This window comes from Xenopus tropicalis, chromosome 1 (genome assembly GCF_000004195.4).
Source record: "Xenopus tropicalis strain Nigerian chromosome 1, UCB_Xtro_10.0, whole genome shotgun sequence".
Lineage (NCBI taxonomy): Eukaryota > Metazoa > Chordata > Amphibia > Anura > Pipidae > Xenopus > Xenopus tropicalis.
In genome coordinates this window covers 60,325,956-60,352,839 of record NC_030677.2, presented here as the reverse complement: position 1 = coordinate 60,352,839, position 26,884 = coordinate 60,325,956, and the positions used below count along the sequence as shown (strand labels likewise).

Here is a 26,884-nt window from a genome sequence, read left to right as displayed (position 1 = left end):
GGTCACAGCAAATGGGGGGAAGGGGCTATCATATTTTATTTTGGGCTTATAATAAATAATAATGCACTTTCCCTTACAGTTAAAGTAAATAGGAAAAATTAATGCACTTACGCATACAGCATGATGAAGTGTGCTGTCTTGTACTCCTTTTCATTATGAGAAACTTTGACTAAAAAGCTCAAAACAGTAGACGTATTACATTGTGTTGTTCCAGCCTCTTGTGCTTAGATTGCCAGTGTATGCCTCAGCTTCTGGCTCCTCTCACTGTTACCTCTAACTGGATTTTGTTTCATCTTGGCCCTCTGATGGCATTCTATTCCCTTTCCACCCTAGTAACAGGCAAGTCAGGAAGCTGAGACAGGTGTAGGACAATGTAAGCCACCTTTACTGTTATCTGATTTAATTGTAGGCGAGGCAAGCATATTTAGCAAACATGTGGCTAGTGAAATTCACATCAAAATCATATCTAGAGTTTGTCAGATTTGTATTATCTGCCACAAAGCCCCCACTGTGAGATACATTAATGGTTCAGGAACTAGTTAGCTCATAACAAGTTTATAAACATATAAAAGCTCATTTACAAATGCAGTGCTGCGTGCAAACATCCAATCCCGTAAAAAAACCCCTCAGTTTTCCAGCATAATTGCAGTCGGGTCAAAGCAAAAGGCAAACAGCTTACTATATCTATCTCTAAATTACAGCTGACACATATTTAGTTAAAGGGACATATTATGGCGTAGGGTTTCCTAGACATCACAAGTCCATTCCAACAATATCAGTGCTGCTGGGGACATTTTTCCCTTCATTTATGCCTGGGCAGATTGGCAGAAAGCTTACATGTAACCAGTGTGTATAAAATAAAAATGTCCACAGGATTAAAGCTCACAGAGGGTAAAGCTAATGTTAACTGGCTTTTTGAAAGGGTGGGGTTCTAATCCTTGTTGATGGAGCACAGCCATCTCATGATTGATACCATAATTTAACATTTCTTACATAATCCCAACAATGCTTCTGATAATGATAAATGAAACATCACGACACCTCTGTTTGTTTTATTTGTCTCATTATAATAAACAGTTCCTGAACAAACCCTTGTGTGTGTGTTCCACGTCTGTATATAAAATATGAAGCTATACTATATTAAGTGGAAAGAATATTTTGATTAAACAGGAATTCTTATAAAACCCAGCTTATTTTGCTACACTGCTATGAATGGTGCTCTCATAAGACGAGCTGTTATCCATCAATAATACGCTTGGAGCCAAATCAGTTAGTAAATATTAAAAAGAAAGTCTGCAGCCATTTAAATCCATTTACAATGAGCTCATTGTATCAGTAAGTACTGTACATTGTAGTGTTTGGAATTTTTTCATGCTCACATATGGTCCCATAAGTTGTGCCAACTTTAGATCAACTCACCGGCATGGTAAGATTCGGACAACATCATTAGGCTTGTAACCTTCAATGCAAACAGCGCAATTATCAAACTCTGGCTCTGTCTCCTGTAAACAAGAAGACAATCATATTAGGGTTGTGCTAATGTCTGCGAAGTAAGCCATTAGCCAGTAAAGGAGGCCATACACATTGCAATCCACTAGTTTGGCAAGGTCACCAAACAAGTGGATCTTCTACCAATATGCCTACTATGCCCAAAATGCCGTCAGACCGAGGACCACATCAATGAGCTTATCCAATGGAAAAGTCAAACCAGCCCAATCTATTTTAGGTAAGATATCAGTCGGGTAGGCCCATCATTGGTGCTCATACACAGGCAGATAAGGGGACCTCTCTGAAGGACCAGAATCAGCAGCTGAAATCTGCCTGTGGATGGCCACCATAAAAGCCTAAAAAATAAGCTCCCAGACCTCACCCAACATATGTGTCACTTTCAAAACAACAATTGCCTGGAAAACATGTAAATATTTTTAATTGCTTTCACAGAAAAAGTCATAACCATGAAGTTGAATAATACATTGGGATAGTTCAATGGGCAGCTGCTACTATATATACGGGCAGTACAGAATACCCTTGAACCTCAGCATACTTACAGGTAACAGTTTCGTACAAACAGCTGTTATTCAAAGTGCAACTCAGCTTTTGGGCCACCTTGTACTGTAGTTTTTAAATGGCAGTCAGTGACCCAGTCATCCATAGAACTATTACTCCGTGAGACTACAATTTTATTGTTATTGTTACTTTGTATTAGTTATTTATATTTAGGCCCTATCCTATTAATCCTGTTTGTCATTTAAACCACTGCCTGGTTGCTATAGCAACCAGATACATAAAAGTAAAAAGCTAAATAAAAACCTCTGCACAGCCAACCACAAGCATCGCTGCATACAGATAATGGTACGCCTCTATAATCCAAAAATACACCTCTGTTTCACAGGTGCAAATTCCACTAAAGCAAAGTGCAAAACGCTTGGCACTAATTTGGTACCCTTTGCACCTTGCCCCTTATTGGAAAATGAGGCCTATGATCTGTAGTGGGAGGTTTTGTGGCCTAATAAGATGGAAGTGGAAAAGTTTAGTTGTAAGTGAAGTAATAGACAAAATACCTCACATCACTGCTCTTCTAACTCTATCACAGCTGTCTGTATTGGGAAACCTGTGTAGCAATGGGGATTAGGAAATAAGTAAATATAGGCTCATATACAGAGAAAAGTGCAGGGAGATACTGGAAAGTAACCAGTTCTAAGAACTAGGGGTAGGCAGAAGAGAAAAGAGAGGGGTGTCTACTCTAAGTTCTAAGTACCTCTTGCCCCAGCACTGCTGATTAGTTTTACACTTCAGTAAAGGAAAATGATACTAACACAAAGCAAAATTAGTTATTGGCACTGCAAATGCATTAAGCATCCCACTCAAACAATACAGTAGGAAATATCAGGCTAAAGTTGAAAGGCTACAGTCCACAAATAAACCCCTCACAGTTGAAAGCACTGGTTTGGTAACAATCAGCAACATGCAATATTTCATCATAAAGCTGGCAGATGAATTGCATCCAGCTGACACTGGTAAATTAGTAAATACATCTGACTTCTGCTGAAGTCCTACCTTTAGGCTAATGTCCCACAGAGCGAGTTAGTTGCCCATGACAGATCTCTGCTACCACGGACGATTAATCTCTTCAAATTGCCTTTCCACAAGCAACAAAGGAAATCGCCAGTGGAAAAGCCTAAGCATCATTTCGGTTTTCCAAAATATTGGAGACATTACTCGCCCACGGTAGCAGAAATCAATCATGGGCAACTAATCCCTCCGTGGGACATTACCCTTAGTTTCCAAAGGCAACAGGTCTATCTATAATATGTGTAAAGGTGAAAGAGCCGTATTTTGTATTTTTACCTTGTCACCTTTCTTGATGGTTCTGACTTGCAATTTGCTGATGGCTTTTTTAGCAGCATCTCCAAGTCGCCTCTGAAAAGCAAACAAACAGGAAGTATGTTCAGTTTTGCAGCCATTTCCAGACAATTTGCTGAAAGATATTAAATTCTAAGACTTAAAGTGCACCTATCACCATATTGTTTCCCCCACCAGAGGTGTGGGCTAATAGAGCCAGCTCTCCGGTGGTGGGAAACAATAGTTTTTCTTGGTGTGCGTAGCCTTGCGCTGGCAGGGAATATTTTTTTCAAGAAAAACTATTATGTCCCCCAACCAGAGTGCAAGCTCAAATAGCCTGGGGGGAAAAAATATGATTAAAGGGATAATTAATGGGATTAAAGGTGACCTTTAACAAGACAACTTGGCTGTGATTTAGTATTATTCATAAATATAAAGGATAAAATAAATGGTTCCACGAATAGGAAAAAGAGCAGAAGCAAGATCATATTTAACTCTACAGCAAAAGAAAACTATATCCTTGGCATACAATGTACAATGACAGCTTAGGATGAGCATTCTTAGAATTATTACAAGCAGGCACAGAAACCAGCAGTTCTTTTTTTCTCATCAACAACTATATTTCAGCAAAAGCCAGCACTTTAAGGTGTTAGAAGTCAAGTCTGGGAACGTTCTGTTCTTGGGCTGCCATTTCTCAGCACTTATTGTAAGAAATCACAACAGGTTTATTAATAGTGCTCTACATGCAGACCAATCATAGACAGTCCCAATAACAAGCATGGGTTTAAACAGCAGTTACCCTGCACTGTGGGAAATACTCAACTAGTAAAGCTGTGTGCTCTGGAGGTCATGTAAGCTAACATTTCAAGCCATGCCCAGCTTTTCATTTCCTAATACAAAGGGTCCCCAACCTTTTGTACCTGTGAGCCATATTTAAATATAAAAAAGTTGGGGAGCAACACTAGCATGAAAAAATTTTTAAGGGGGTGCCCAATAAGGGCTGGGGTTGGTTATTTAATAGTCCCATGAAGACTGGCAGGCAACAGGAGGTTTCACAGTACACATGAGCTTTATGCCTCCAAGTCAGAAATTAGGAAATGAGCACCTGCTTTGAGGCCACTGAAAGAAACATCAAAAGGATTGGTGAGCAACGTGTTGCTCGTGAGCCACTGGTTGGGGATCAGTGACTTATACCATCCATTTTTCATCTCCCTAGCCCAGTAAAGCATTAGGTAGTGGGCTTCTGATCTCTATTGTACTCCAGTTCTGGAGCAGTGCTTCCCTCTATCAGTCTAGGCTTGGCCCGGGGGGGGTCAATAAATTGCTGGAATTGCTTGCAGTAAACATGTGAACAGTACTCCAATCAACTTGAGCAACCAAGCCCAGAATGGTGAAAGCACCTGCAGCTCTTGGTGCAGTAAGACTTATCAGTTGTTTTTTCTGGCCCTTGGGATTGGTATTATTCAAGACACAATTTCTTTTGCACAGTATCACCAGTCTTGGTATGGCTTAAATAGTTGATTATAATAGTTAATTATCTTTGTGCATTTTGCAGATTCATCAAAATGTGAGTTTAGAGCTTAATACATAAAAACTCACCCACATTCTATTTATTCCTATAGAATTTTAAGCAGTGTATTTATCCATTGATGAACTCTAACTTTTACCCATTTATTAACATTACATTACATTACATTAACATTTATTTATAAAGCGCCAACATATTCCGCAGCGCTGTACAATAAGTGGGTTACATACATTGGACATACAGAGTAACATATAAAGCAATCAATAACCGATACAAGAGGTGAAGAGGGCCCTGCCCAAAAGAGCTTACAATCTACAAGGAGAATTACAATCCACAAGGAGAAATATACTTCTAATAATCCTATGAATGAATAGAACGTGGATGAGTTTTTATGTATTAAGCTCGATACCCACATTTTGATAAATTTACCCCTTAGTGAGATGTACCTTATACTCATGGCAGCATATCCAAGTTCTGCTTTACAGCTTATTCATTAGCAAGAATCTCTCTGCAAGAATGAATTTGGTTTAATATATGTTATGAATCATATATGAAATGCATGGTTTGTAATTGTAGCAGTATTTTCTGGAAGCTGAAGGCACTATATGCTTTATATTATACCACCTTAGGTTTCCTACCTTTGCGATAAAAGCAGAATATAATAAAAGCTCATACGTGGGGGATGTCAAATAATTGCAGCCCTCTGAGAGCTAGCATTACTTTCATACAGTAGATCAGAACAAACACTACATAAACATTGCCATGTAAGTGTAGTTCTTGAGACAGCAATAGTTTTGCTGAGAGGATATTTAACCTATGGGCCCTCCAGCTATTGTCAGACTCAAACTCCCAGAATCCCCTTGATTGAAAGTAATCATATACCAGTCATGTCAATGCTGAGTTTACAAATATATCAAGTGGGTATTTAGAAAGGTTTTTTTTTTTTAAAATGCAAAGATCATGTTATTTCTATGCAATTAAAAGCTATTCTCTTTGCCTGCACCTCCTTGAATGAGGGTAATTAGGCAATGTTATGAAATATTATATTAAACAGCTTGATAAGGTTTTACTGAAAAGTAACCAGTTATTGAGGTGACCTTTATCTTTAATTAAATCAAAGAAATCTCTGATAATGGCATGGGTAACGCTGTATTATCTTTCATTATATTGTACTTTCTGTAAAAGCGATGTGTAGTTTGCACTGACTCTTGTAACAGGCCAGAACTGGCAATCTGTGGGTTCTGGCAAATGCCAAAGGGGCTGCTGTAAGATGCCATTGATGCCATTGCCTCTGTATAGTTGAAATGCCAGGGCCTATTTTGAATCTTGCTCTTGTATAGTTACTGGGTCCTGAAATCTTGCTGAATGTTTATGAACACTTTCAGGATTTCATTAAAAGCCAGTTTTTTCAAGGCTTGTGTAAGCTCCAGTGAACACATACAGTATCAACTGTTTCAGTGCTCACAATACTGTACTATGTTTAACAAAATCCTGCACAGTGCTTATAAAATCTTATGAAGCTTTTATTACATCTAAATACAAATTTCCCTGTAGCGCCAAACAGACTTGCTTTGTTTCAAGGCTGGGTCTCTACCTTGATAGCGAATGCCTGTTTTAAGTATAAATGTACTTGAAGCAGAAATGAAGAGCAATGATGAGAAGAATCTCCACTAAAGGCTGCTAGCAGTTTGAAGCCAAACATGGCACAAAAAGCGGTGCAGATCAGAAGAGGGTGAGGATGCTGAGCAGCTACAGTATCTGTAGGAGTGTGAATGAGAGGACATACTGTAGAATCTGGAGGGGGGTGGAAGGCTGGATAATGGCGAGAGCAACAGGAAGCCGTAGCACGAGGAAGAGGGTTGACCAGTATAGCGCTTATTAAAAGGATTCATTATGTATAGCACTGCAGCCTTCTGCATAATGCATGTGCTATAATGTGCTACAACCTGTGTGAATAGGAGAAGGTGTTAGGTGCTTCACTAAGGGGCTGCCCCCTTCAACAAATCTAAAGGGAACACCACCCCATTTTTTTCTTAATTAAAAAAAATATGTAGTTTTAATCACATTTTCAGCACACGTTACACATTTTAAGTTTTTTGTAAATGTGATTGTATAAGGGCAATGGCAATGGGGAAGTTATAAATCGAAATTAACTCAAAGGTGAACAACCCTTTTAACAAAAGAAGATGAATAACAAGATCACCGACATGGCACAAATCTCACTAAAGAAACAGTTTAAAACAAAAGGCCTGCAATCCATTTTAGAGTCAATCTATTCCTTTGAGCCTGTGCATGGCAGGTCTGTGCAACTTCACTTTGATATAGAGGGCTGCACTGCGTTGTGTCCTGCTTCAGAAAGGTGTAGAGATTGCAGACAGTGCTTCTATTTCTGATCTCACCCAGCCAGCTCTAAAGCAGATCAAAGAATGCTATAAGGATGTGCTTAAAGATCCTGTAAAAAATCTGAAATTTCTAAAAGTTGATCCTCAGACTAATAATTCTGACTGTGGGGTTTATGCAATAGCATATGCTTATGAAATGCATTGCAGTAACTGAAATTCCACCTGTACGTTTAAAAAACAAAATGCTGAGACACCTTCTTTGCTGTTTAAAGAAAGATAACTTCCTCTCCAAAAAAGCCAAAATCAAGAAAATCAAAATGTAATATTTAAGTAATGTGTATACAGGTCCTTCTCAAAAAATTAGCATATTGTGATAAAGTTCATTATTTTCTGTAATGTACTGATAAACATTAGACTTTCATATATTTTAGATTCATTACACACAACTGAAGTAGTTCAAGCCTTTTATTGTTTTAATATTGATGATTGTGGCATACAGCTCATGAAAACCCAAAATTCCTATCTCAAAAAATTAGCATATTTCATCCGACCAATAAAAGAAAAGTGTTTTTAATACAAAAAAAATCAACCTTCAAATAATTATGTTCAGTTATGCACTCAATACTTGGTCGGGAATCCTTTTGCAGAAATGACTGCTTCAATGCGGCGTGGCATGGAGGCAATCAGCCTGTGGCACTGCTGAGGTGTTATGGAGGCCCAGGATGCTTCAATAGCGGCCTTAAGCTCATCCAGACTGTTGGGTCTTGTGTCTCAACTTTCTCTTCACAATATCCCACAGATTCTCTATGGGGTTCAGGTCAGGAGAGTTGGCAGGCCAATTGAGCACAGTAATACCAGGGTCAGTAAACCATTTACCAGTGGTTTTGGCACTGTGAGCAGGTGCCAGGTCGTGCTGAAAAATGAAATCTTCATCTCCATAAAGCTTTCCAGCAGATGGAAGTTTGAAGTGCTCCAAAATCTCCTGATAGCTAGCTGCATTGACCCTGCCCTTGATAAAACACAGTGGACCAACACCAGCAGCTGACATGGCACCCCAGACCGTCATTGACTCTGGGTACTTGACACTGGACTTCAGGCATTTTGGCATTTCCCTCTCCCCAGTCTTCCTCCAGACTCTGGCACCTTGATTTCCGAATGACATGCAAAATTTGCTTTCATCCGAAAAAAGTAATTTGGACCACTGAGCAACAGTCCAGTGCTGCTTCTCTGTAGCCCAGGTCAGGCGCTTCTGCCTCTGTTTCTGGTTCAAAAGTGGCTTGACCTGGGGAATGCGGCACCTGTAGCCCATTTCCTGCACACGCCTGTACAAGGTCTGGAATCGGTCCTTCTCCACAATCTTCCTCAGGGCCCGGTCACCTCTTCTCGTTGTGCAGCATTTCCTGCCACACTTTTTCCTTCCCACAGACTTCCCACTGAGGTGCCTTGATACAGCACTCTGGGAACAGCCTATTCGTTCAGAAATTTCTTTCTGTGTCTTACCCTCTTGCTTGAGGGTGTCAATGATAGCCTTCTGGACAGCAGTCAGGTCGGCAGTCTTACCCATGATTGCGGTTTTGAGTAATGAACCAGGCTGAGAGTTTTTAAAAGCCTCAGGAATCTTTTGCAGGTGTTTAGAGTTAATTAGTTGATTCAGATGATTAGGTTAATAGCTCGTTTAGAGAACCTTTTCATGATATGCTAATTTTTTGAGATAGGAATTTTGGGTTTTCATGAGCTGTATGCCACAATCATCAATATTAAAACAATAAAAGGCTTGAACTACTTCAGTTGTGTGTAATGAATCTAAAATATATGAAAGTCTAATGTTTATCAGTACATTACAGAAAATAATGAACTTTATCACAATATGCTAATTTTTTGAAAAGGACCTGTATATTCATGCAAATCCAATTGAAAACATAAACATCAGGCATTCCCGAGAAAAATCTGTAGGAGAGCTACATCTAAATTCTAATTGAAGTAGCTCTGATCTACATGTTAGAGCCAAAGAAGAATTCAGTCTTGAAAAAGGACTACTAGATTCTACTGTTGTCAATGAAACGTTTTGTACTGTTAAATCCCAATCTTTGTGAATCTTTTCTTTTCAATGTTTTTTATTTTCTACAATGTTAAATTACAGAATATTTCTAGCAGTTATATGTGAAAAGGTTTTTGCTGAGATTTTGAGTTTTCTCTGCATTTCCCCTTTGAACCTTGGTCATGCTACACGCAGATGCCACACTTCTGGGTATAATAATAGATTCTATCACCCATATGTAATAAAAGGCACTAAGTTTGCCCAGATGCAGTAACCCATAGCAACAATTAAGAAGTGAAAAGCAAGTCAGGCATGTGCCTCTTCTTTCTACCCTTAGCTCCTTCTGTAAGTAGGATAGAATGCCTGCCCCAATATAGGGCCTTAAAGATGTGAACAATGGAGGGACTTCATGGCTTTCATGTGTTAACAACGAACAATATATGAACAATGTGTGTTATAGATGTGAACAATGCAGGGGCTTACTGCCTGAATCTGAGGTGTGAATAATGCAGGGGTTTACAGCCTGAATCTGAAGTGTAACAATGCAGAGAGGTTAATCTCAGACCTGATAACATGTAAAGCTTACACATAGATAAGCAGTCACTGCAGCCAGACAGGTGGGGGGCCATACATGGGGGGCTGCAGGCCACCAGTTGAACAGCACAGCTTGAATCTATCTATTGCCTATTTCTAACATGGAGCACAGACAGAAAGTTTTTCATAGTCACTGATAGTCTGCATTAAGAAAATATGGAAAAGCAAAAGAAAACAATTAAAGAGATAATCCACCTCCAATAATGGAGCAAAGGTATAATGTCTTGCTTTACTGGATTATAGAGGTCAGGGCATCACATGTTTGGGCCTGTGGTGCATTTTACAAGAAATTCTTCAGTGACAGCTTGTTTGTGCCTTGACCAAGAAATGAGTGCCTTGCACCATTAACTGGTTCCATAATTTGTGTATTCATTCATGTAATCTTAGAATAATTAACCTTCGCTAATGTGTTCCAAATACTGCCTCTTCAAAATAAAATACATTACAGTTTAATAAGCTGCAATATAACAGCACATTTTGGCAGCAAGTTTATAAAATGCATCAGATACTGCTTAGTTCTTACTTCCTTGACTAGACAATGGGCACAGGTATTTAATTAGACAGAGAGAGAGAGCTCACATACTTTTCTAATAGGTCAAAATACAAAATGAGAAACCACATGGGGATTGCAGGGAAATTTAGCAGAAGCACTGGAGGGTTATATATGGGAGAAATACAGGGATAGGGAAAAGTGGTCAGCAAGAAAAAAAAAACTTAGGACAATGGTTACTATATTTAAATCTGTGTTATAACTCATTCACTCCAAGGCACCTGCCATGCCGCTTTATTCTAAACACCATCAAGCACCATCTTTAAATGTTTTGAATGAACACGTTACATAATGCACTCATATCCAAGTGACCTGTTTGGACTTCGCTAGATCAAACTGACCATCATTATTGGAGCCTTACATACAGTGGTGTGAAAAACTATTTGCCCCCTTCCTGATTTCTTATTCTTTTGCATGTTTGTCACACAAAATATTTCTGATCATCAAACACATTTAACTATTAGTCAAAGATAACACAAGTAAACACAAAATGCAGTTTTTAAATGAGGGTTTTTATTATTTAGGGAGAAAAAAAATCCAAACCTACATGGCCCTGTGTGAAAAAGTAATTGCCCCCTGAACCTAATAACTGGTTGGGCCACCCTTAGCAGCAATAACTGCAATCAAGCGTTTGCGATAACTTGCAACGAGTCTTTTACAGCGCTCTGGAGGAATTTTGGCCCACTCATCTTTGCATAATTGTTGTAATTCAGCTTTATTTGAGGGTTTTCTAGCATGAACCGCCTTTTTAAGGTCATGCCACAACATCTCAATAGGATTCAGGTCAGGACTTTGACTAGGCCACTCCAAAGTCTTCATTTTGTTTTTCTTCAGCCATTCAGAGGTTGATTTGCTGGTTTGTTTTGGGTCATTGTCCTGCTGCAGCACCCAAGATCGCTTCAGCTTGAGTTGACGAACAGATGGCAGGACATTCTCCTTCAGGATTTTTTGGTAGACAGTAGAATTCATGGTTCCATCTATCACAGCAAGCCTTCCAGGTCCTGAAGCAGCAAAACAACCCCAGACCATCACACTACTGCCACCATATTTTACTGTTGGTATGATGTTCTTTTTCTGAAATGCTGTGTTACTTTTACGCCAGATGTAACGGGACACGCACCTTCCAAAAAGTTAAACTTTTGTCTCGTCGGTCCACAAGATATTTTCCCAAAAGTCTTGGCAATCATTGAGATGTTTTTTAGCAAAATTGAGACGAGCCATAATGTTCTTTTTGCTTAAAAGTGGTTTGCGCCTTGGAAATCTGCCATGCAGGCCGTTTTTGCCCAGTCTCTCTCTTATGGTGGAGTCGTGAACACTGACCTTAATTGAGGCAAGTGAGGCCTGCAGTTCTTTAGATGTTGTCCTGGGGTCTTTTGTGGCCTCTCGGATGAGTTGTCTCTGCGCTCTTGGGGTAATTTTGGTCGGCCGGCCACTCCTGGGAAGGTTCACCACTGTTCCATGTTTTTGCCATTTGTGGATAATGGCTCTCACTGTGGTTCGCTGGAGTCCCAAAGCTTTAGAAATGGCTTTATAACCTTTACCAGACTGATAGATCTCAATTACTTTTGTTCTCATTTGTTCCTGAATTTCTTTGGATCTTGGCATGATGTCTAGCTTTTGAGGTGCTTTTGGTCTACTTCTCTGTGTCAGGTAGCTCCTATTTAAGTGATTTCTTGATTGAAACAGGTGTGGCAGTAATCAGGCCTGGGGGTGACTACAGAAATTGATATTGAAATTGAAAATTGAAATTGATAAACCACAGTTAAGTTATTTTTTAACAAGGGGGGCAATCACTTTTTCACACAGGGCCATGTAGATTTGGAGTTTTTTTTCTCCCTTAATAACGTAAACCTTCATTTAAAAACTGCATTTTGTGTTCAATTATGTTATCTTTGACTAATAGTTAACGGTTTTTGATGAGCAGAAACATTTAAGTGTGACAAACATGCAAAAGAATAAGAAATCAGGAAGGGGGCAAATAGTTTTTCACACCACTGTATGTGTACAGAACCTGTTTGGTTAGAAACATGCTGCACTTTATTAAGACAGAGAGCAAGTGAACTAAGGGTAGAGTTGCCAGTTTGGTAAAATTACCTCCCAAGAGCAAGTAGTCAATATAGCCATTTGCCTGTTTGCATGTTTGACCAAACATGCAAACTTGGATGTCACATTTTCCCCTCTGACATTGGAACACTCTCATACTAAAGCTCTTGCATGTGCCTCTCAACACTTGCTACTTAAAATAACATGCTAAATTTATAAATTGTATTTCCTAAGGGTTAATGTTTTAACTGGCAGGCCTGGATTTGTGAGCAGGTCACAAAGTCATCTGCATCTGTATTGGTGTCTGGGCGAAAGATTCTGACAGCTGTTTAAATCTCCTGCCTGCCCAATCCCTAGTAGTAGCAGCATCAGCAGTGGGGAGTAGGTAAGGTGCAAGCAGGTGGGGGGGGCAAGCAGCGTTGCAAGCGTTGGTGGGGGGGTTTGTGAACAGGCTAGGGGCTCGCCGGCTTTAAAACCGGCCTTGTTTGTATAGCTGGCCATACATGTTAATATTTTTAAAAGATCTTTTTGTTCAACCAAGCTTATCCTGAAACGATTGTTAAAAAGTAAGATTTGTCCATCAATGAAAATGACCATTTTAAAGGAGAAGGAAAGGTCAAAACTTAGTAAGCTTTATCAGAAATGCCTATGTAAATACAGCCATAAGCACTCACAGAATCGCTGCAGTCCTCTGTCAAAAGAAACAGGATTTGTTGTCTCTTTGTTTTCCTGTGCCAGAGACACACAGCTCTCTCCTCTCTCATGCTCCCTCCTCATGCTAAGAACTCCCTCAACCCCCCCTTAGGAATGTGTGATCTTAGCCAATCAGCAGGAAGCTTCCTCATAGCCTTACAAACTGAGCATGTACACCGGTCTTGGTCTTTGTGCAGGAGTGAGGCATTATGGGAACTTTCTTTACACAGCTCAGTGTTTTTTTTTCCTATGAGGCTTCTGATCATCTGAACGGGAGAAATATGGGGAGACTTAGGGGGACAATTGAGAGAACTGAAGGTATGCCTGCAGCTTGAGACTAACTCTTTATTAGCCTTTCCTTCTCCTTTAAGTAATATCGTCTAGTTGAAGCTAGGAAAACTACCTGGTTGGTCTTGCAAACAATTGGACAATGGGCAAATTTTATTGCTAATGACGAATATTTTCAAATGTGCCCGATCGATTTTCTGACTGATGTTGTATGAAAAATAGCTAGATGTGCGATCATTCCGTGCCCACTAACCTTACGATAATTTGAGGGATTTGTCGGATCGCACTGATGGCCCCTTTAACCCATACTAACCAACTAAACAAACAAGACTAGCATAAATATAGTGAAGCTTTGTCATACAAAAGCTACTGATTTATAAGACAGTGAATTTTAAAATAACATATAAAGACATGCACGCCCATAAAACAGGTATGAAAATATACATCTGAAATGAGATAAATGAAGTTGTTGGGATAAAAACACAGTACAAAATATCAGCAGAAATGACTATGAAAATCTAAATGTTAAATCGTGTTTATATATTGCTCTGTAGAATAAACCAAGGAGCAAGGTACAGAAAGCCAACTTGGTGCTGCCTTTGAGATTTATTGCCAATTTATTGAACTGCTGTTGTATATTTTATTACGTGCTTGGTGGGAATGGGATTATTATTTTAAATATCTTGTTTAAAGGAACAGTAACACCAAAAAATGAAAGTGTATAAAAGTAACTAAAATATAATGTGCTGCTGCCCTGCACTGGTAAAAGTTGTGTGTTTACTTCAGAAAGTCTACTATAATTTATATAAATAAGCTGCTGTGTAGCCATGGAGGCAGCCATTCAAAGGAGAAAAGGCACAGGCACATAGCAGATAACAGATAAAACACTATTGTATTCTACAGAGCTTATCTGTTATCAGCTATGTAACCTGTGCCTTTTCTCCTTTTTTCCAGCTTGAATGGCTGCCCCCGGGGCTACACAGCAGCTTATTATATAAATTATAGTAGTGTTACTGTAGCAAACACACCAGTTTTACCAGTGCAGGGCAACAGTGCATTATATTTTTATTACTTTAAAGCTCTTTCATTTTTTGGTGTTACTGTTCCTTTAAATATCATACATCAAGCTTTCTTAGCAGACATTGGTACAGCAAAACACCCACTCTCATTGATATTTCATCATATCCCTATTTAAAAAAAAAGCAGGCTCTGTGCATACAGTATTGTATCCCATGCATATTTCTTTATAACACTTTTCATGCTCAGAGTATTGCTGCCCCTATATCAGGTTACCATTTACATTTTTTACATCTGCCCAGAAAGTCTGTCAATTTAGTTCTTTAAACAGTTAATAGCAGGGAATAAACAACAGCTAAAGTGGTATTTAAATGCAAAATGTCAGCTATTTTTCCAAGGAAATCTTTTCTACATCCTCTAGTTTACTCAAGCCCTCCTCCCTTGTGTGATGCTCAGTGTACAGCAGTACATCTCCACGTGGCAGGAACTGCTCTCCCACATTCTTCAGCAGCTGTCCCTTTCCAAAAGGGAGTCTGTAAATTAATCAATCAAATGAAGTAGCGGAAAGTTTTACATAATGGTTTTTTAGTCTAACTAAAGAGGTCTTGTAAGTTACCCACTTCATCAGTGCAGCATGGCTTCTGGCGGCAACCTCGAGTATGGACTCTATTGTCTCCCAGAGGGACACAGCCAGTGTGCAAAGTAACTGAAAGTAATACACAATGATGCCAAACAGTGTCTGAGCAACTAAAAGTTCTAAAAGTTTGCCTATCTTTTCTCCTCCTCTTAAAACATCTATTGTCTTATATTAGTGCTGTCCAACTGGCGGCCCGCACCCCCCCCCCCCCCCCGTGTGGCCACCCACCTGTCTGGCTGCTGCGACTGCTTACCTTTGTGTAAGATTTAAATGGTATCAGTACTAAGATTAACTGGCCCCCTGCATTGTTCACACCTCAGATTCGGCCTGTAATCCCCCTTATTGTTTAAACATGTAATCCCCTGTACTGTTCATACCTTTACGCCCCTGTGTTGTTCACACTGTTTAGTGCCTGCATTGTTCACACCTCAGGCTCAGACTGTAAGCACCCACATTGTTCACACCACAGACAGACTGTAGGAGCAGAGCCAGCGTTGTGTCATTGTATGTACTGCCTGCCCTATGCTGCTTGTGTGTATGGCACATACAGCAGTATAGGGCAGTCAGAGTATGGCACACACAGGCAGCATAGGGCAGGCAGAGTATGGCACACAGTAGCATAGGGCAGGCATAGTATGGCACACACAGGCAGCATAGGGCAGGTAGTGTATGGCACACACAGCAGAATAGGGCAGGCAAAGTATGGCACACACAGCAGCAAAGGGCAGGCAGAGTATGACACACACAGGCAGCATAGGGCAGGTAGAGTATGGCTCACACAGGCGGCATAGGGCAGGCAGAGTATGGCACACAGAGGTAGCATAGGGCAGGTAGAGTATGGCACACAGAGGCGGCATAGGGCAGGCAGAGTATGGCACACAGAGGTAGCATAGGGCAGGTAGAATATGGCACACACAGAAGCATAGGGCAGGCAGAGTATGGCACACACAGGCAGCATAGGGCAGGCAGAGTAATGTGTGTGCAATACTCTGCCTGACTACGCTGCCTGTGTGTGCCATACTCTGCCAGTCCTATGCTGCCTGTGTGTGCCATACACTGCCTGCCCTATGCTGCCTGTGGGAGGTGAACCTAGCAGGGGGTTTGTTCTGGGAGTTTGTTAGCAGTTGGAAATAGTCATGAAATGGTCCCTAAAGTGTGTAATTATATGCTGGGGGTTGCTGTGATATCCAGAGGGTAGGAGGAGGCATATGGATTTATGGGTATGTCTTAATATCACATAATATAATTGTTTCACATATGAATGATGGGTGACATCCCTGCAGTGAGCACCAACCATTTGGGTTTTTGCTGCGCTACCACCATTAATGTGGGCATGAGTGTGGTTTGAAGTGGGTGTGGTTTAAAAAGGTGAGTGGTCAAAACTGGCTTTCGATAGCGGTCCTCCACCGTGTAGGCCAGAAAAAATCTGTCCCTTGCTACTACAGAAGTTGGACAGCACTGTCTTATATCACAATTAGATCACAACGAAGGCTGTGCTTTTTCACTTTTATATGCATTTATAGAATGTTGCAGACTGAAGTATTCTAAAACTTGGCTTCAGAATTGTAGCCTAGATTTGCATTGCTTATCCATCTATCTTACTAGAGTAGGATCAGTGAGCTTGGCAATTAAGGAGCAGTCTTTCTCCTTGCAGGACTAATTTTTTAATTAAATATAAATATTAAAACAACACGAAGAATCCCCCTTTAAAGCAGACCTAACCAGCCAAACAGGAATAGCCTATATACTAAGAATGCTTTACTATAGTGACTGCCCTATTTAGAAACACAGTACAGAAGCACATCTGCTGATGTGGAACACTGATGAAGCACACAACAGGCTTTATTAGATTATTGGCTGGGAGGCTCAGCAATTGTTCACTGCCCAGCTGCCGTCATTCAGTCAGTGCAAGCACAAATCCCAGAGGCAGGAAACCTGAATACACAAACAAGAGTTCCAGCAATTAACCTGATGTCACATGAAAATTGATATCAATGTAGAAGAATTTTCTTTACCGCAATTGTGGTTGTCCTGAGTCAAAGGACTCTTTGCGTGTACTAGTTTCCTGCCGAGGGACTTTGCTCGCACTGATCAAATAACTGCAGCTAGCAAGGGGAAAATTTCCTAAACTAATTCGGGGAGTGGAACCTCAAATGAATAAACCTATTGAGCACCTGCCGTGTGTAAGGACTGTTTTTTGTTGATGTGTCTATAGAGCTTCATTGCTCTGGAATGTTTTTGAACTTTCTGGGACAGAGTAACGTAACCTATAGACAGCCTAAAATAAAACTCGTGGCATCTTCTGGAATGTTTTTTAACTTCCTGGGACAGAATAACGTAACCTATAGACAACCTAAAATAAAACTCTCAGCGTCCCCTGGAATGGTTTTGAACTTTCTGGGACAGAGTAAGTTAAGTACTAGTACGATAAAAAATGAGGCATAGAAAGTTGCAGTACCTAGGAGGGACCTCCAAAGGATGAATGTATAAACACTTTTTTATTTATCTGCTGTACATAAGACTCAAATAAATGAATACTTGTCCCTTTAATTGGGTATGTTAGTGTGGCTCACATTAGTGTGAGAAGAATGTCTTTAAATTAATATTATCTATAGGGTTGCATCAAATCCACCTGTGTTTGGTGCTGTATCCAAGAGAACGGTGATACCAAGTTATAATGTTCTTAGGGAGCAGCGATACTATTGTATAATAAGACACAATACAGGTATAGAATCCATTCATTTAGAAAACTCTGAATTACAGAAAGGCCATCTGGCATTCTTCTGCAAATCCATTTTAAAGGAGAAAGAAAGGTAAAAACTAAGTAAGCTTTATCAGAAAGGTCTATGTAAATACAGCCATAAGCACTCACAGAGACACTGCACTGACTTCTCTGTCAAAAGATTAGTTGTGTCTGTAATTCCTGTGCCAGAGACATGCAGCTTTCTGTTCTCTGCTCTTTCCTGCTCCCCCCTCCCTCAAGAATGCTAAGAACTCACTCCCCCCCTTAGGAATGTGGATCTGAGACAATCAGAAGGAAGCTGACTCATAGTTTTACTGACTGAGCATGTTCACTTGGTCTGGGTGTCTGTGCAGGAGCGAGGCATTATGGGAACTTTCTTTACACAGCTCAGCATTTTTTCTTCCTGTTTGGCTTCTGATCATCTAAACAGGAGAAATATGGGGAGACTTAAGGGCACTATTGAGACAACTGAAGGTATGCCTGCAGCTTGAGATTAACTCTTTACTAGCCTTTTCTTCTCCTTTTTTACGATTTTTAGAAACAATTAACTTGTTCTTTGTAATAATAAGACAGTACCCTGTACTTAATCCCAACTAAGATGTAGTTCATTCTTATTGGAGCCAAAACAATCTTATTGGGTTTATTAAATGTTTAAAAGATTTTTTAGTAGACAAGTATGGTGATCCAAATTATGTAAAGACCTCTTATCTGGAAAACCCCAGGCAGGGCCGCCATCAGAAATCACGGAGCCCCTCCCTCTGCTCCCCCTCCTCCCACGCCCTGCCCCCCAATGGTCCCTCCCATCAGTACAAAGGCCACGCCAGGTAGCCAGGGCCCCCCTAAAACATTGGTAGCCAGCATCCCCCCGACTTCCTCTGGATCCCCTGCGGCTTCCTCCAGCCCCCCCCCAGCATCCTCCAGTTACCCCCCCCACATCCTCCAGTTACCCCCCCTCCCGCGTCCTCCAGCTCCTCCCCCTCAGCATCCTCCAGCTCTCCCCCAGTGTCCTTCCCACTATGCTCCAGTTCCCACCCCAAGCATCCAGCTCCCACCCCCCCAAGCATCCTCCGGCTCCCCCCTGCTCCCACCAGCATCCTTCAGCTCCCCCCCAGCGACTTCCTGCAGCTCACCCCTCTTGATATGAGCCCCGGCTCCCCCCTGTAACTGCACAGCTCCCCCAGCATCCATCTGTGGCTCCCACCAGCATCCTCCGGCTCCAGCCCCCCCCCCAGCAACTTCCTCCGGCTCCCCTGTGGCTTCCTCCAGACCCTCCCCCAGCAACTTCCTCCGGCTCCCCTGTGTCTTCCTCCAGCCCCCCCAGCGACTTCCTCCGGCTCCCTTGCGGCTTTCTCCAGCCCCCCCCCCCCCCGACTTTATCCGGCTCCGCTGCGGCTTTCTCCAGCCCCCCCCCCAGCAACTTCCTTCGGTTCCCCTGTGGCTTCCTCCAGCTCCCCCCCCCCCAGCAACTTCATCCAGCTCCCCTGCAGCTTCCTCCAGCCCCCCCCCAGCAACTTCCTCCGGCTGCGTCCTCTGGATCTGTGCTTGGCTCCCCACACCATCTGCGTACGGACACACAGGGCGCAACCAATCAAATTTCCCGCTGCCCACCAATGACAAGGACCATACTTCTTTAAAGGGGGCCCAAGCTAAAAAAAAACTGTATCACGGCTGGGCCCCCTTTAAAGCATCGATATCGACTGGGCCCGGGACAACTGTCCCCCATGTACCCCCCTGATGGCAGCCCTGACCCCAGGTCCTGCGCACTCTTTATAACAGGTTCTATACCTGTACTACAATCTTATAATGTTCCCAGTGAACAGGGATACTTTGCTATAAAGTTCCCAGGAAGCAGTGACATCACAGTATAATGTCTGCTCAAACATACTGGTCAAAAGAGAACACTGAAAATGGTTTAAGCCTGCTCTTATTGTATGGTGGATGTGTGCTGGGAGTGGCAAAGGATCTGACATAACAAACACGTTTTAAAAACATACAGTGGGGTCCCAGGTAGCTAGGGGAATAAAGTATATATATTCTGAAGTGGTGGTGCCTGGTTATACACCCATTACAGGCTGTCAGTACTCATAGTAAATCACATGTCTTTTGATTTAAAGGAGAAGGAACGTCATTTGGCATTTTACCACCAACAGATTTGCCACATTAGTGCCACCTAGAACAATATATTTATTCTGCAGAAACCATTAACGTACCTGAGTAAACAGCTTTAGAAGCTTTCTCCGTTTGCTTAAGATAGCAGCTGCCATTTTAAGTAGCTTCCTGCCTGCAGTCTAGCCGTTATAGCTCAGATCACACAATCCTAAGGGAGGGGGGAAGGAGTTCTTAGCATTCTTGTGGGAAGGGGGGGGCAGGAGAGGGGAGAGAGAAGAGAACTGCACAGACTCTGGTCACGTTTCAGTTTCACCGTTCTAATAAAGCTTACTTAGCTTTTACCTTTTCTTCTCCTATAACCACACTAACAAACAATTTGATTACACTACCTGAAATGCACACTAGTATTTCACTTTTTCCTATAACGTAAAGGTTTATTTATTACTTTTTAAATTTGTGAATGTAAGAAATTTTTTGCAGTTCAAATAAACCTGAAATTTTACCAAACTGGAATGTTTGCTTATTTATTAAAAAATGTAAATATAAACATTTTGATCAAATTAATTAATATTGAATATTAATGTCTTTTTAAGTGCAAAAATATTTAAATTGTGGATAAAAAATACAAGCTATTCCAATAGCTTGTACAGAGTGCTACTGACCTGGTTCCTGTCTCGTGCATTGGCATATCTAAATCTCTGGATGTAGTAGAACACAAGCCAAGCGAGAGAAATGATCATCAGGACAATGAAGGATATTGAAACAAACACCACTGATGTCCGACTGACATATTTTTGCAAGTTCCGTGTTCCAATTGTGATGTATATTGTCACATTAATGTTCCTTTCCAGTAAGGTGGCTATTTCTCTTCCTTTAGGCTCTGGAATCATTATTGCTACAATATCTTCAATACCTGCCAAAAAGGTAAAAACAGTGGTAAGACAATATAGATATTTATATACATTTACATACATACATATATAAATAGAGAGAGAGAGAGAGAGAGAGAGAGAGAATTTTAACTAAGCTTTGAAACTCTTTTTGCCATACGCGGACTCTGTTGACAATAATTAGCTTGTTCATTGAAACAGGTATATTGAACAGGTATATCGACTGATCAAATGCTGTGCCTTATAGCATTTTCATAATGGGAGGTCATTAGTAACGAAGCAACAATCTAAAAAGGACACTTCCAACCCACAGCACAAATATTCTCAAACAGAAATCCTTCAAACTTCTTAAATTTGAATGAAAAGTTCTCCTTTATTAATAAATCTTGTAAGAATTTCATCATTTTATTGAAAGTTAAGAAGGATGCACAGGAATGTTTTGAATATACATTGTGCTCTTCTAAACTAATACCAAATATAATCACACCCATGGAAAAGGCAAGCGCCAGTGTTGTAGAAGAACCCCAGTCATCTGTAACCAGACCACAAAGAGCTGTTGGAGAAAGACCACAGCGTATATTCATTGCAGATGCTATAAAACAAAGTCATAACTACAATTATTTTTACTTAAATTCATATTTTTTATAAAATGGACAGTGTTATATATTGCCTAGATGGTCCCTAGCACACTTACTAATCCCTGCCATGTGTTGACCACCGTATTACGGTGTAATTACCGTATATACACAAAATGTGCTTAAAAAGGAACCCGCGGCTTATACTTGAGGGCAGTACGAAAGGGAGCCCATATTACCGCCCAGAGCATTCCTGTTGTATCACCCTGCTCGCACCCCCCCCCCCCTGCAAAGGCAGCCCGTATTACCTCTCTACAGCCATCGGGCGCACGCCAAATGTCCGGTACCCGCGGGGGGGGGGGGGAGATAATACAACAGGAATGCTCTGGACGCGCGTAGAGAGGTAATAGGGCTGCCTTTGCACGGGGGGGGGAAATTGTGCGAGCGGGATAATATGGCACAACAGCTATATTAATCTCTGTTACTTAAAAGCACCAAAATTCCCAGGCTGTTCTCCGGGAACTACAAGAGGAAGTGCTTGAGTAACATTTAACATGTAAACACGTCACCCATAAACATTTACTGACATAGACTGTTTTGGTTTTGTGTGTGATTGTGCTTGTGGTACAGACAGCAGCCATTGCAGGAGCCGGGATATCACTGTACTGCTACATGCAAACCATCTAAATTATAACATTTAGATGGTTGGCCGGTTGGACAAGTAATCCGGCGCTGCCTTTACTACTCGGACACAAGCTAGTGTGCAGGTGTGTTAAAAGAAATGGATGCCTAGGCTTATACTCAAGTCAATAAGTTTTTCCAGTTTTCTTAGGTAAAATTAGGTACCTCGGCTTATATTCGGATCGGCTTATACTCGAGTATATATGGTACATAGACCTTTCTGATAAAGTTTACTTCGTTTTTACCGTCATATAAGTTGATGATATAGGGATGCTAAATTCTGATGCTAATTGTACTGGTTTCAGAGCTGCCATGTAGGAAATACCGGTATTAATTACCAATCAGCCTTATAGCGTGCCATTTATATTCTATATACATTGTGAGTTGCTCCCTAAGCTTAGGTAGCTGACAGCAGCAAACAACATAAAGTAAAATCGGCAGAGAAAAAGATGGAGAGCTACTGGGGGCATCTTTGGAGGCACAGATCTTCCCTGCTAAAGGGCTGGGGTTGCCTTGGTACAGGAGCCCAAAACATAAAGTACATTTCTATCCTACTTCTTTAGCTAAATATTAGTGCTCCTTAAAGTAACAAACACTGCCAGACCTTTTTACACAAGCAAATATACAGAATATACAGTATCATTATTATGCCATATTTACTTATAAATTGTCAAAAATATGCACTGAGCTGCACAGTATAAAGATTTATATTTCAAACATACTGACCAATAAAGGAGGTAAAGATGTTTCTGATTATAAGAGCTTAAAATCAAAAAGGAGAAAGTACCAGGAGATTTTTACAGCTGTAAGTGGTAAAACAATGATTCTTAACCTATGGATCAGGGCTCACAATTGGATCTTTATGCTGTTTAGAGCGGCTAATTTTTTTTATTAATAAAATAAAAAATACTGCTACAATAGGTATTAGTCATTAAAAATAAGTTGCACATATTCTAAACCAGTGTTTTGGGCTGCAAAGCCGAATCCCACAATTTGTCCCCTTTCATGTTTCCTTTTGCAATTCCTTCAAGTCCAGTCCACTCCTCCAATCTTTCCTTCTCACCTGGTAGCAAACACATCACTGTGTGAGAATCGGCACATTGACAAGTTAGAAATAAACTACATTATTAGAGAAACATTTGATGGTGAATGAAAATAAAAATACAAAAAGATACACAAAAGTTTAAAAAATTATATAATACAAACCATAAATGTAATTTATAATACTAATTTCTGTACTTTACAGGATATTGCTACTGATGCTGATAATATTTGGATTTACTGGGGTATTTACCTCAGTCATTATAAAACCTCTCATTTGTTTGCTTGTGAACAAACGGAGTCTGCGTGGCATCCTTTAAATGGTTTAATAAGCTCTGCGGGGGCAGCATTCACTAGGACGAGTACAGCACACATCTGGCAAACAGGGCCCAACTACTGGGAGCCATAGCAGGAGGTACTGTACAGTTATATCTAAAGAATTCTAATAAACCTTATTCTAATATTTCTGCTACAGATAAACAGCATAGGAAACACTTTACTCCTGCTATTTAACAAATATCTTTGTCTTCCTACAGGATGATGGAATGCATTTCATGTACAATTTGACCACAATGTTGTATTCCCTCTGTACTTCTCACATGCTCACAAACACTAGCACAGATAATTCTATACACTGATACACACAGCAGTGATCTACCTGCTACCTGCCAATGACAGATCTCAATGCCAGAAATGCAGGCTGTTGGGGCAAGGACCTGCCCGTTTGGTCTTAAGAGCCTGAATTAGCAGCTTAAATCTGACCATGTATGGGCACCTTTAGATTGTAAGATCCATTGTGGCAGGGACCAATGTAACCGATATATAATCTTTGTAAAATGCTGTGGAATGTGTTAGTACACAAAAGAATAATAATAGAATTAAAAGTGGAGGAAAAAGGAAGATTTTTTTTGTGTCTTTGTCACTATTAAAAGTAGCAATGGACAGGGCTACTAATAAAAGTATTACCCACTAGCACTCTGCTAATATTTATCTTGACATGGATGTTTACTAGCAACTTGCAGAGTAGGACCTTTCAGTCCCTGGCCATGGCTGCAGCTGATGAGAAGAGCTGTAGGCAAACACAGGCTCATTAAACTGTCTACTGTAGCACATCACAAGCACTTAGTCACTGACTGGCGATATCCTCTCTGCTCCTAAGCACCCTGCCCAGTGACACCAATGCTTTTATAATGATTACTTATAGGCACTTTCATCTCTGAACAGATATAATAACATGAGTATTAACTATGCCATATGAAATGCAACTTTTCTTGCTGATTTTTTTCATTTTATTTTGCATGATCTCAGAGACTAATGGTCATCTGATCGGTGAATCAAACAATAAAGCTGTATGACTGGGTCATACAGTGGGGTCATTCTGACCTGTGTGTGATAAACACAAACAAGCATTTGGGCTGCATTTGCACTCAAGAGTAATCACACAAATTGTCAAACTTGAACAGCCAAACTGGAAAAGAATTGGGATATGGGCCAAACAGATGGAATTCCTGAAAACTGGCCTTTATTTTGAACAGCTAAAGAAGGTCACACACTGATTGACCTCATACTATGTACCTATATCAGTACTGATTAGAATTTTCCATTCTTTGGGAAAGTTATCCACTTTTTCACATTTAGCAGCTGGATTGATATAAAACAAAGTTCATACAAAGAGATTAAAGACTTTTTCAGTTCAAACAACGCCTGCAGGTTGAACCTTAGGTGAGTGCCCACATAACCAGGAGACAAAAAAAATGGTGTTATATCCATTCAGCAGCAGTAGTTCCAACAATATATAAATAAAATCCCACTCAATTTGGCCTTCATGTTAAGCTTCCAGAAGTATCTAAACATGTTTATGGCCAATAAAAAACTATTGTTCTGTGAGGCTACTATTGTATTGTAACTTAACTTTCTAGGGTAATTTGGACCGTAGCAACCAGATAGCTGCTAAAATTCCAAACTGGAGAATTGTTGAACAAAAAGCAAAATAATTCATAAAAGGTGCATCATAAAAAATGAAGACCAATTGCAAATTGTTTCAGAATATCAATCTCTACATCATACTAAAAGTTAATTTAAAGGTGAACAACCCCTTTAAAGTTTGTACCTATGATTTCTTGTACTTAGTGCCAATGTGACTTTAACTTCTGAAGAAGAATTGCAGATGAAGAGCAAGGATAACACAAAGAAGCACTAAGAAACCTGTAAAGGCCACCAATGTGCACTAACACTTGCTATTTTGTTGCATTACCTGAGTAGTACAGTATATATTTGTACATTTAGAGGTGTGAAAGTTTCCAAACATGGCCCTCCCATGTAATGCCAAAAATGTTGAGGTCAGTTTGCATATTTACAAACAGGTGCAGGTTTTGCAACAATCTTACTACTTAGCTTGCATATTGTTGGCCAGTTTTTAAAAATAAAGTGAAAATATGCTGCAATTTTAGTAAAAACACTGCATTCTGGGGATAAAACTCTAATCCATATTTTGGGTTGTGAAATATATCCTTTATGAAAATGCTTGAGAGTCAATGCCTTAGATCAGTGATCCCCAACCAGTGGCTCCTGAGCAACATGATGCTCTCCACCCCATTTGAAGTTGCTCCCATTGGCCTTAAAGTAGGTGCCCATTTTTAAATTTCTGGCTTAGAGGCAAGTTTTAGAAGTGCAGAGACACAGTTTTACTCCAAGCAGGGCCTCCTGCAGGCTAGCAGTCCACATGGGGCTACCAAATAGCCAATCACAGCTCTTATTTGGTATCCCCAAAGAACTTTTTGTCATGCTTACGTGCGCCTGGGCGGTATGCTGCCCCTAAATTTATGCCCCCCTAGGCCCAGGCCTTTGTGTCCTTGCCACAAAAAAAAGGATATGGATCACTGCTGCCTTTGTTTATATGCATCATCAACAAATAGAAAAGGATCAGAATGATGTACAAGGTAGGATGAGCAGAATGGGGGGCATATGTGAATCGGTGATTCCTATTCCATGATAATTTTATGCAGTATATGAGAATATGCTTCACAGTGCTAATATTTTCAAATAAAATTTGGTACTCCTGTGAGAAAAAAGAGTGTTTCCTACTATCAATTCCCATTAAACTTGAGATAAGATTCTCTCAGATAAGATAGTATCTTCCAGATGGGCCTGTTACTTAAGCACATTACACGTGAGCCTTAATGGCACACCAGATGCCTAATGGACTACCCAAATCACAGGAGCGCTCCAGCAGAGAACACTCTAGCTATAGATGCTGCCACGCTGCCCCTGGAGTTAAGGTTACATAAGTGCCACAAGCGCAAGGATGGGAAAGCATTAAGCCTTGATGACTAGTGTTTTCCAAGTAAAATGACTTTGAACCGAAGAGTCCCAATATATGCTGTAATTTATTAAATTACATAGAAATATAAAATTTTACCCAATATAAAGCACTTATACCATTATCTGCATTCTACCTTCCCAAGGGAGCACTAAAGTGTTGGGGTTTCTGCCCTTTCTGCCCTACTCTAAATAAGGCCATGACACAGTGACTACTGGACATTTATCTGAAAGGCTGCTCAGAGTGTTTGTAATACCTAAGCTGCTTATTAGAGCGCTGCAGTGGCACTATTTGCAGTACATGCTTGAGCTTTACTGATCTTTTGCAGTGACAGGACTAAATCTTGCTGCTTTACTCCTTTTTTAACATCTCCTTTAGGAAGTCCCCATGCAGAAGATCCTAATGAGGACTAGTGTTATGATATGAAAAGAGTACAATATTCCATAGGCCCTGA

General features: G+C 40.5%; 1 protein-coding gene across 1 annotated transcript in view; it reads right to left on the bottom strand.

The window, feature by feature from the left end:
* rnf150 (ring finger protein 150) overlaps nucleotides 1–26,884 on the bottom strand; it is a 79,524-nt gene that overhangs the window by 24,888 nt on the left and 27,752 nt on the right. The window contains 3 exon segments of the mRNA NM_001142081.1: nucleotides 1,420–1,502; nucleotides 3,349–3,420; nucleotides 20,587–20,837. Coding sequence (NP_001135553.1) covers nucleotides 1,420–1,502; nucleotides 3,349–3,420; nucleotides 20,587–20,837 — 406 coding nt within the window.